Source organism: Apis cerana, linkage group LG2 (genome assembly GCF_029169275.1).
Source record: "Apis cerana isolate GH-2021 linkage group LG2, AcerK_1.0, whole genome shotgun sequence".
NCBI lineage: Eukaryota > Metazoa > Arthropoda > Insecta > Hymenoptera > Apidae > Apis > Apis cerana.
This window is the reverse complement of record NC_083853.1, coordinates 6,078,358-6,091,004: the sequence shown is the minus strand read 5'-3', so window position 1 is coordinate 6,091,004 and position 12,647 is coordinate 6,078,358. Positions and strand designations below refer to the sequence as shown.

At 31.7% G+C, this 12,647-nt stretch overlaps 1 protein-coding gene across 1 annotated transcript in view; it reads right to left on the bottom strand.

The window, feature by feature from the left end:
* The window catches only part of LOC107996648 (lachesin-like), a 52,421-nt gene that overhangs the window by 25,974 nt on the left and 13,800 nt on the right, over window positions 1–12,647 (bottom strand). The window contains exons 3-5 of the mRNA XM_028666231.2: window positions 10,910–11,101; window positions 10,277–10,472; window positions 4,505–4,633 (exon numbers count right to left, since the gene is read on the bottom strand). Coding sequence (XP_028522032.2) covers window positions 4,505–4,633; window positions 10,277–10,472; window positions 10,910–11,101 — 517 coding nt within the window. The remainder of the gene's footprint in view (window positions 1–4,504; window positions 4,634–10,276; window positions 10,473–10,909; window positions 11,102–12,647) is intronic.

The window sequence follows — 12,647 nt, the reverse complement described above, 5'->3', positions numbered from 1 at the left end:
GTTTTATTATAATTTTTCGTGAATGCAATGATCTTTGTTGTGATATAAAGTACATAGCGGCGTAACTTAGCGCATGTTTTACGTAATACAACATGTTTTTTTTTTGTCTATCTATTAGTTTAAAAAAGTAAATATTGGAGAAATGGGATATAAGAGAAATAATGGAAGTTTTTAAACTCGTATTGTTTGATACGCGAAAATATGAATGGCGATATGGTTCGTGAAACTGGAACAAGTGATACCTCTTTAGTGGTCGCAATTAAAAAACTATATTTGGAGGAGAAATGAGAATGAAGATTATTGTACTAGGGCGATATTTTGATAATTAATGATATATATGCATTTAGATATAATACTTCTTTTTTTTTTCTTTAATTAAACAATATTACGAAATTATTATTTGTAGTTTCTTATTGGAATAGACTAATTGATCGAAAAATAATCCAAAGCAAGGAAACAAGAAACACATTTCCCTCACGTTTTGTTGTAATAAAAACCTCTCTGGAAATTGCGTCAAAATGAAATTCGATCAAATTGAATTTTTTTTCGGTTATCATCGTTAATCAAAAAAGAAAAAAAGGGGGAAAAAAAGAACAATAATCACCCCTCTTTCGAACATCTTTTTCTCCTCTCATCTTACAAAAGATAAGTAAGAAGAAGAACCTCCTTAAACTATCAACCAGAGAAGGGACCACGTAAATTTCTCGCTTTGCGTGGCGATGTAACAATCAGAATCTGAACCGAATCGATTCTAAATCCCCTCTCCCCCCTCCCTCCGTTCTTGAGCGTTTCTCGCGGCAAAGAGGATACCTCGAGCCATCTTCGAGATGATCCGGTTTGTCCTTTCCCCTCCCCCTCCTCGTCTTGGTCTCTCAATCGACAATAGCCCCCGATCGCTTGAATTTCGAAGCAATAGCTCGCGGACGCAATCGTCTATACGGTCTGCGGGCACGGAGCGTATTCAATGAAATTCGATTATCCCGCACGATCTTATCGCTCGAGGGCAGGTGCAAGATCGTAGCACGAACCTGGGTACATCCAATTTCCGGCGAAGAATTACCTCTCTGTCGGCCCTGAGACACAGGGGAACGCAGTCGTAACCGCGGCTTAACACACCCACGCAAATTCACCTCGCTCCCTTTATTTTTGACTTTCACCCTTTTCGTTTGCCATCCTGTCGTTGGTTGAGGGTGAGCCGTCATAGCTGGACATAATTCTCTTCTTCGAGGAGAATTATTTAAGGATATTCCAAACAAGTCGAGAATCGAATAATTAATTAATCGAATTTTATTACTTATCGGATAATTTTTAAGTTTCAAAATATTATCACTGTATAATTGATCTAAAGGGAATTTAAAAAAATTTACTTCTACAAGAATTTAATAATAAGAAAGAAAAAATTACTATTTTTCGTACTTACGATATTTTTGGAGAAAGCTTTAATTTTCTTTTTTTTAAATTGAACGCTTTACGTACATTTTTCCATGTTATTTAAAACGATTCCATGCTTCTTCGATATGTACGACACGAATGATAATACAAATTTTATCAAAGGCGAATCTGTTAACTCAATCTGTTCGTATTTCAATCTTTCAAATTGCTTCTGAAACCATCCTTATTTACAATCCCTCGCATATGTTTCTACCTTCAACCCCGTTCTTCTTTCATCTTCCACCACCCACTTCCACCAGCTATATCGTCTCCAGGGTAATTTTATTATATTCCTTCCTTTTTCCAGCTACCGGTTTCGCCAGACCCTCTTATTTCGTCTCCAACTGTTATTTAAGCTGCGCTCCACCTTTGTTTCATCTTCTTCTTCTTCTTCTTTCTTTTTTTTCTCCCATCCGTTTACCATACTTACTTTCCACCATCTCTCCTCCTCCATTTTTTCCTTCTCCTTTTCCCTTTCTCTTTTAATACACCGTACGAGCCACCCTTTTTCCATGTCGAAATTATGCAAAGAAGAAGGCGATGGCTATCTCCTCGCATCACACTCTGTCTCATTTTTCTTTTAGATTCTTTTCTTTTTTTCTTCTTTCTCTTTCTCTCTTTTTTTCTCTCCCTTCGTCCCCTTCCTCTTTGCCTTTGGTATTGCCTGTGTACATTTGGTCTGGAGCTGGGACGTTTCTTAAGAATGCAACTGGCGCCGGGTAAGAGCGAGTTTCCGGTGGTTCGTGTTGCATGCGATTGAGAGAAAACGCCGTGTGGCCTAAGTGGCGCGAGAATATGGCTTCCCCCCTTTTTTTCGTGGCCGGGGGAATTTTATTTCTTTCCCTTTTGTTGTATCCCTTGTGCTTTGTCAATGATGCATTTCGTTCCGCGACGATGTGAATTTCAAGAAATTCTTTTGTCTTTATGTTTCAAAGGTTGGATTTTTTCTTGGATTCTTCTCTCTCTTTTTTTTTTCTCGTTAGAATCGAGAGAAACGGTTGAACATGTAACGTGAACACGTAATTGGAAGTCGTTAATTTCGATTCCCTTCCTCTTAACGCGTGTTTTTGAAAGAATTTTGAGAGAAATTTTTGAAGGAGGAGTATTTTCTTTTTGTATTCTTATTTTCGAATCTTTCGATGGCAAAATTTTATTCAAGTAAAATATATCAACAATTATTTTCAAGGATTATCTTATCGATTAATAAATATATTTTATAATAGCGCTCTTGCTTTTGATCAACGAGTCGATATTCATGAATTTTTTATCTTTAGAAGTTTTTTAGCATTTTAAAAATTTAGAGCTAGATATCTAGGATTTTTACGCGTTTGAAAATTTTATATAATTTTTAGAGATTTAAAAGTTTTAAAAAATATACGTACGTGTCATAGAATTATTAATTCCCGAACTTTACTTTTTGCCCGATTTATATCACCGAAAAAGTTTCTTGATATATTATTTCCAAAATTTATTATTTAACGAATGAATTAAAATAAGTATCTTACCATCTAATAAGTTAACTACAATTCTCAATTTTCATATATACATGTATATGTATATAGAATAATTCATGAAAACGCGCACGAAAGATTAAAAGGATAAAAGTTAATTTGTTTTCACGGGGAAAATAAATGCCGAAGGATTGGACAAAAGGATTTTTAATAGATTTTTACGGTGAACGATAATTTTAAAGGGAAGAAGAATAATTGTTTTATTATTAGATTCCATAATATTCTGTATTGTTTGCAGCACAATTGTTGCACCGTCTTTTAAAATATTGTCTCTAACGATATTACGCATTAACGAGAAATAAACGGTCGATTGACATTTACATAAAATGTTTCATTAAATTTTTCTGATTCTCAAAACAATTTCGTTTTTATAAGGATATATCGTTTTAAAGGATAAGCATAAGAATAAAACGTTCATAAGTATTCTGTAAGCGGTGATACATTCAATTTGAAATTTTTCAAACTTCATGGAAAAACTATTTTATTGTGACAATGTAATAACGCGAATTTCGAAGTGTATCTGTTCTGAATATTGTGGTAGGAAACAAGTTGTGAAGTTTGCATGTGTAATACGAATGATGAATACATTAAACGTATGAATGTATGTATGTCGCGTGATGTAACTCAATTTACAGTTTCACGTTGAATCAGTCAAGGAAACAAGCGTGATGGAGTTATTTAAATATTTTGAAACATTGCTAAGAGAGTAAGAAATAAAGTGGATTAAAACGGATCTTTAATTTTTAGTTCGATCAAGGAAACAGGCGTCATAGAACACTTTAAATAATTCAAAAATATTAATAAAAGAAAAACCGTAGATTTAGATCTTTCTAGAAAAAAAAAAAAAAAGAAAAATTGTCTTGCAAAATATCGTTTAGAAAGGGAAAAATTTTTGAAATTTGACGTTCTGTTTAACGAAAGAATGTATTCAACTTTGATACATATTTGATATTGATATTTGATAAAACTCGTGGAATTTGAAGAAGTATAGATTGAAACTTTATTAAAACATCGTAAATATTTCACTGTCATTGTCAATAAAAATATATTGCTTTCTCCTTGATCGAAATTTTATAAGTTTAATTTAAAAAAGAAAGACATGGTATTATTTTTATTCTTCATATAACATTAATTTAAAAAATATATATATAAATATTAAATAGAATCGTTTCATAAAAATCTTTATATATTACACTGTTCACAATTTAAACTCACAATCAGCTTGATCCCCTTGATCGAACCTCTAATTAATAACTTCTAATAATTGAAATTCTATCCATTAATCTTTCCAATATTAAATGTCCTATATTAAACTTTATATTATTATTAACATAAGTAAACTCTATTACTCTATTATTAATCCAAGAAATAATTAAACATAATTGAACATTAAATGAATAGGGACGAGAGGATACTTGCACATATAAGAATTTTTAGAAATAAGTTGGAACCCGATCGGAATTAATTAGATGGAAATCTTCGTTCGAATATGAAGATAATCTTTGAATTAGAGGTAGATCTTTTCGAAAATAGCCGATGAAACGATATTAAAGCTCACTTACAGTGCACATGCAACATCATCCGTTTGCTGACTGATGGTGGTACTCCGTTACTCGCGATGCACAGGTAAGTGCCCATCTCGCTTCTGGTTACTTTCGACAGAGTCAGCGTTTCTCCTTCGGCGGTTGCTACTGTAATACAAACAAATTTTAAAGGCATTGAAGAAGAATTAGGAAAAATTACAAACCAAATGATTTTAACCGAAACAAATGGAAACTTAATATACGACCGCCAATATTTTCGTCAATGGCGACTTTTCCATTTGTGGTTTTCCATTTCCATTGTATTTTGACCTTCGTGCTATTTTACGTTAACTAATAATGATTTCAAGAGATTATGAGAGTAGAATTTCTTCTACACGTGTGTCCAAAAAATATTTAAATATTTCAGCTAGAAATGGTTGGACACGTGGTGTAATTTTGAATATATACAAGAACATTAACATATTTGAAATACTAAATATATATATATATATATATATATACACACATATATGTTTTTTAATATTTATAAGAAACTTCGTCTTTAATTTGGTATGCTATTGAATTTCTATGGAAATTTCCATAAAAATTTTCAACTCATCCTGCATTCCAAGTTTAACTACTTTTCGTTAGAAATTCCTAGGTTAATCACGTGACAGGAAAAGCCAACACAGCTGCCATACTTCTTTATACCTGAAATAGACCCTATTCCCTATTATAAACTGCTCGATCATAGTTCCAAAGGGCTTCAAATGACTCATGGACTGGAAAGGTATAAAATTTTATAGCTTTCGTCGATTATATTATTTACCGAAACTTATTATTATATTATAATAAGCTTATTATTTATATTATTTACTTATATATTTTTCGAGATTAATCAAATATTTTCACTGAATATTGTGTATCACATAATTACGTAATATGTATTACACAATATCACGTTACACAATATTTACACGTGTCCTATATAAAATTTCAAGAATTATTGGCTGCCCTTCCAGTGAATGGAAATTAATACCACTTGACGTAGCCAGTTGAAACTATAATATCATAACGTTAATAGAAATAATAATAAAAGTAAAATAATGGACGGATGTATAATTCCAAGTCTCCAAATTTCTGAACTAGTGTCGAGCAAACTGTAACGTAGGGATTAGGTCTAGTTGTAGATAGAAAGAAGGTTTGGAGAATGTTGGGGAGGGGCATCTGCTTCACGTTGGGTCTTTACAGCTGTCAATTATCACGAGGATTTCTAAGAAAAGAAAAGTAAATGTGTTTAAGTTGGAAGTGGTAGATGACCCGATGCGACGTTGCCGAAGTGAACAAGTATAATAATTTAGAAAATCTGTGTATGGAGTGGGGAGGACGAGGCCACGTTCCCAACGGAAATTTTTGGAAGGGCGTGTCCCTTGAAAATGTTGAAACATCCGTTAAGCATTTTTCCTTTCTAAAAATAAAATATTCCTTTTTGTTGGCAAGTTATTAAGAGAATATGTTATTAAAAAACAAAAATAATACGTAGAATCGAGATGTTGTATAAAATAATAAAGTAATAATATAAGTAATAAAGTAATAAAGTAATAAATAAAAGTAATAAAGGCAATGATTATTCAATTTATTATGCCTTTATTTATGATTTATGATTTTGAAAGTTATTTTATTAATATATCGAGAAATAACAGTTGGCCCAGGATTTTATATTTTATATTTTTAAATCTCCATCCTCCGTCTTTTACCAAATTTCGTATCGATTAATCACTGGGCTCTTTCGAAACTACAGTTGAACAGTTTATAAGAGACCAAGTTTTTAGTTGTAGATAGAAAAAAAACTGTTGGATAATGGCTCTTATCTGTCTTCTTGTTGTAAGAATTTCTAAAGGAAAATAAGTAAGATGAGGAAATAATGGATGACCCGATTCCACGTTGTTAAAACAAACTATATAATGTTTCACATAAGATATTTTATATAATATGTTCCAAAAAATATTTTTCGTTGCAAAATAATATTTTTTCAAAACGTTTTATCTTTGTTGATTAACAAAAAAATACTAGCCGATCATGGAGCATAGAATAGTCGAGATATTGTACAGATATTGAAGTCAATAATGCTATCCATAACAATAATATAATATCACAGCATCATCATCGAATTTTTATTAATATTTTTTTAATAACAACCCGCAAAAATAATTATCTGGGACTAAAATTTTATATTATACATTTCTAGTTTTCCATCTTTTCTCTCGTTTCCCTCGAAATTTCCTATCGATCTGGGCCTTTTGGAAACTGTGCTCGAGTAATTTATAGTAGGGTCTAGGTCTAGTTTGCAGGTAAAAAGTATTGTTGACGAACGATAATTGCTGGGTCTTTCCAACCGCCATGTTGATTTTCGTAGGGATTTCTAACGGAAAATAGATGTAGGTTGGAAGTGCCACGTTGCCAAAGTGAATACGCCTCGTAGTGGGGATACCCTCTTATAAAAAGGCCTATTGACTGGCCCATTATGCCACTCATTTCAAGAACTTTGATAGTGTATGGTCGTCCATAACACCAAGAAGAAGAAGAAGAAGAAAACATCCGACGCCCGAATTTGTGGAAGAGAAAATTCATCCTGGGTTTCCAGGACTTCAAAAAATTCCAACATTGGACAGGATCCATAGAAAAAAAATAGATACAGAATTCATTCAGTATATCGTATACTGGTGATTTACAACCATTTATCAGAAGAAAAAATGATAGAAACAAGAGACACGGATGTTACCTTATTCAACATCATATTCCGCAAATTCGTGGAGACGAACACGGCGATTGATCACGCTCTCATCGATCATCTTCTTCATCCAGAAATTTACAAATATCGATAATTTTTCGAACGATAAAGGATCAATGCGACATCCTTGAAAAATTGGCGCTACAAAAATCGAGAAGGCAGAACAACGCCTAAGCGTCGCAAGACAAGTCGAGATACGCTTCTTTGGAAAAATCTGTTGGGACGATCAACAATCTATCCATCTTCAATCATTCGAATTAGGACGACTATCCATTGGAAGAATTCTCTATGGAAGAAGACTTACTCATCGATCCTGCTTGATCAATATGTAAGAAAGAGCCTTTTTTTATCGGGGGTTGAGATCGAACTGCTTGCTTCTACGAGGGTGCACCACGACGACACGACGACAGAAAGACGAACATCACGAACGAGAAGAAGGCAGAAGTGACGACCGCCACGGAGAACGCACGAAAAACAAGGTATTAAATATGAGTAAATAGATAAGACGTAACGGACTGTGATAAGAATATAGAATTATCGATTAACGAAAAGAAAAGATTCACGCTTAAAAAGATATATATATATTTTTGGAGTATAATATTATAGGACAATATGTATCGAAAATTTATATCTTTTTTGTTCTTCTTGAGTTTCATTATAGAAATGTGGAAATATAAAAATATTACTCCACGATGTATTCTTAAAAAAAAAGAAAACAAATAAATAAGATCGCTATTCGCTAATCGAGAAGCAAAAAGAGTTTGGCGAAAGGATTCTACGAAGTTGAATATAGCGACGAATTTTTTTAAGATAAAAAAACCTAGAGTTCCTCTATTAAAAAAAAGATAGCTTTTGTAATCTAATCCGATGGGTGCTATAAATTTTTACGCATACGCTTTCGGTTTATTCGATTTATTTCAGCGTATGCCGTTAATTGCGTGGTTAAGAAACTCGAAGAATATTTAGACTATATATTTCCACATTGATAAAAAAACAGAGGTTCGAAAATAAGAAGAATAAAAAAGAAATTTGAACTAAATGCCTTGGACAAAACAGGGTACTTTTTTCTTTCTCTCTCTTTTTTATCAATTGAATACCCGAAGAGAAATCTTTGTTAAGGATCTTAAATCGAGCACGGGAAAGATAAGAGCGGCGTAAAGCACATCTTACAGCGAGGCTTGCCTCGAGGCGAATGAATGGAAACAAAACTTAGAATTATTTCGAACCTCTGTTTATTTACGTTTCGAAGCGAGACGGAGCGATATTATATACGTATTATGCCGCTGTTATTAAACACGATTTCGAAGTGATATGGAAATAGCTCTCTAGTTCTTTTTTTCCAAAAGAAGAAAAATTGCGATTGTTGTTACTATTTATTTATATAAAAAAAGGGATAACATAAAAAAGGAGAGAGGCGAATAAACAATTTCTAATCAATCGGGGACGAATAAGGGAATATCGTAATATTGACCAGGCTATTTAATTTTTATGAATTTTATTTTTTTTATCGTGGAAATAATACGATTTAAAAATGCCCAAAGAATTATTTTTTTTACTTTAACGTTAGTACAACGTGTTAGTACAAAAAAGAATAAAATAAAAAGGAGAAGCGAACGAATGGACGATTTCTAATCGATGGATCGAGGTCGAAGAGGATGTCATAATTTTGATTAGGCTATTTTTTATTATCATTGAGGGTGTAGTAAAATTTAAAATTGCTCAAAGAAAACTGTTGTGTTGTGATTTAAGAGTATTATCTTGGTAGAGTAATCATTGGATAAGAGTAATCATAGTTCTTAGTAGTTAGTAGATCGAGATCTTCAGAAATGTGATTAATTAACACATTTATTCCCGCAGAATATTTTATTTTCTTCAAATAAAATATTCATCAACAGTGAGATTCCTTATTATTATTTATAATTATTTAGGTATATTATAGGTATATTATTTATAATATAATAATTAGTGTAAAATAATTAGTATAGTTTATAAGTCTTCATATAAAATTAAATAAGATACCAATTATATTTTTATATTTATGAGATAATATAAGAAGCTTAGAACCAAAGTTCAATACTCCATCGAAATTCGATGTCAATGGAAAGCTACTTATACGCTCCAGTCGTTTAACCGAGTATCGAGTAAATAATCGAATTGGTTCGATTACTAATCAAACACTGGATTAGTTACGATACGAAGCTTAAGGTCTTGCTTTCAATCTAACGCGTCGATACTACTCGCTCGAGTTCACCGCCAAGTAAAAGCGAGCACAAAGGGGTGAAAATGCAGTTTCACCTTCGCTTGGGAATCAACCTACCTCTGACAAATGGGAAGATAATAGTTGCCATTTTCTTTAGAATAAAAAAAAAACTCCTTTCAAATTCATTCGGATAAAAAAATATGGTTAATGAATATTTTTCCATTATCTTTCTTTTCCAAATATATGTTTGGCTTTCAAACAGATTTTGTGTTTTCTATACTTTATTTCTATTCTTTATTTTATTTTTTATTTTTAGTGTAAAATACCTTGCATATTTCTAATTGACATATAGTAAATTTATTTATTTATTTTTTCATATATATTTATATTTTTCTAAAAATTGCAGTATCTCTAAAATTTTAATCAAGTGCTGTTTCGATTAAAAAAAGGGAATTAGGATATATATTATCATATTAGGATACATATCATTGACACAGTCGGTTGATTTATTTTATATTTCATTGAATATTTTGCCCATCCTTGTTCTCTTAATTTCACTTTTATCTTGTTTTGGAATTTCTCTTTCATCTGATCATACCACCAGCAAAAGAGATTTTTTTAAATTATTTTCCCAGAAGATCGTAATACTTTCAAACAGAATTTTACAAATTTCCATTCAAGATAATCTTCATTGAAGAATATCAGATAATCTCGCAAACTTATTTAAAATAATACGCAATATTAGAATGTCTCGTGTCACATAACATGAAAATCGAACATGATCGAATGATAATATGATAATAGGTATAATTATACTCACATTTCGTTTTGCCACCAGACAATCCGGCACGGGAAATAATCTCGGCGCCATCCTCCCGTTTCCAAACGATCTCAGGTTTTGGATAACCGCGGGCTTTGCATACTAGTTTTGCAGACCCACCCTCGGGTACCATCAGGTCGTTCGAGGTTTCTTCGGATATTATATCCGGCGGTATCACCACTTCAAGAAACGCACTCTGTAAAATATAGGAGAGAACGAAACGATTAATTGACGTAATAGAAGGAATCGTGTGTATACGATAATAGGGGGAGGAAGTGAGATGAAAAATAGAGAAAAAGAAAAACGAAATAGAGAACGTTTCCGGAAAAAGGGAAAATTAACCCAAATTTCGCGGGAAATTTCAAAAAAACAATCCCACGAAATTTAACCGCCCCCTGTTGTTTGGAACGCAGAGAAAACATACCGGTTCCCACGAAAGAACAGAGAACGGATTTCACTTTGAAATGAATACCCTCCACGCGAAAGCATCGCGCACAATAAAAATCTGACCCGGATCTAGGGTAAAAAGATTCTCTACTTCCACTGCCATTTTCTTTTCCAGTTTTCACCCCTCCCCTTTCCTCCCCCCTTATCGTATACCCGCTATTCGCCAAGGATAAGTCTTTCTCGTACCTGACTCTTCATAGGATCCGTGTTGACCTGACACATATAAATGCCCCGATCTTCTCGGCGTACTCCACGAATGTTCAACGTCCACGTATTGTAGTCACTGTGTGTAACTGATAAACGGGCGTTGTTCGTGATCACGTGCTCGTGAATCGCCAGGACGGCCTTGGTGTCGGCTTTGATCCACGCCACCTGGCCTCACAAACCCATTTCTTAATACACCGGGATTCAACCACGAATCGTGGTGGTGTGCACGGTTTCGCTCCATCAAGAGGTACCGGCGTTTTACACTACGCTTATTAATACCAATAATTATCGTATAACATAATAGTTTGAATGGCTTAATCGCCATGTACAATTTTATATGCAATGATCATACAATTAATAATTTTAACAGTTCTTGGATTTTTATAATAATTATGATAATACAATTGACGTCTAATTATTCGATTTATTCTTACTCGTCTTGAATCCTGTATTATTGACTATTATAGGGAGCTTCGAATTTTGAATATAATTGACAATTTATTGCTTATGAATTTTTGATAATTGACTAATTATTAATCTTAACGAATTTTATAATTATAAAAGTCTCCTATACTAATTAATAATTAAATATTTAAACATTAAATAATTGATTAAATGATTATACACACGTTTAATGAAATATTATTGCTTTAAATTTTATCGAATATCATCGAATTTGATAATATTTACATTTATAAAAAAATCTTGAATTTTATAATTTTATTATGCTAATTGTGGTATTGAAGCTCTCTGAAACGATTCCGATTCATTTCGTATACGAGTCGTTTCGTAGTTAATAAATTAAATTAATATATTAAATAAAGAACGCTTAAATCGAAAGATTCGCAATTTAGATATTTAAATTAGATATTTAAATTTAAAATTTCTACGCATAATAATTTAACAATATATACGTACAATTATATATTAATATTGTACAATATATATATATATACAATATATACATGTAGATACAGTATATAATGTATATATTTATATACGTACAGAGTTATAATATAATTTACCAAAAAACTTTTTCGTGTTTTTTGTTATATTGTTATTTTTTTGAAAGTGAAACATACTATTGCGTATAATTATATATATTATTCCAATTATTATTAATTATCCCTTATTATTATTATTAATTATATATCATATAAGATCATGAATCAATTACATATCATATGGAGCATAATTTAAAATACCTACATACTTTTATCCTAAGAGAAATCCTAATAACTACCACACACATTATCCAAAGTAACTGTAAAATTACTTTTATAATAAAATAATAAAATAAAATTGTTATATCTCACTATTATAATTATCATGAATCGGAACTGAATAATTTTCGTCGGGATGATCGTCAGATTTTTCCTAATCTAATGCTCTATTCTATTTATTTCATAAATAAATTTGTTAATTGGTTAGTTAGGTTAGTTTGTTAATTGAAGTTAGTTGATCTTTGGTCAAAGTTATACTATTATTATATATCGAGTGCCATGATGATAATTTAAATATACCTTTTTCGAATATTTGAATATAGCTATTATAAAAATTCTCTCTATAATCCTTTTTATCGTTATATTTTATAACGTCTCCTCGTGTTTCATGTAAAATTAATTATTATCAAATACATTTAAAACATGTTATACGTTCATAAATACGCGTTTTTTTTAAATTAATTATTAAAAATACAAAATATTTCGTTAGTTCT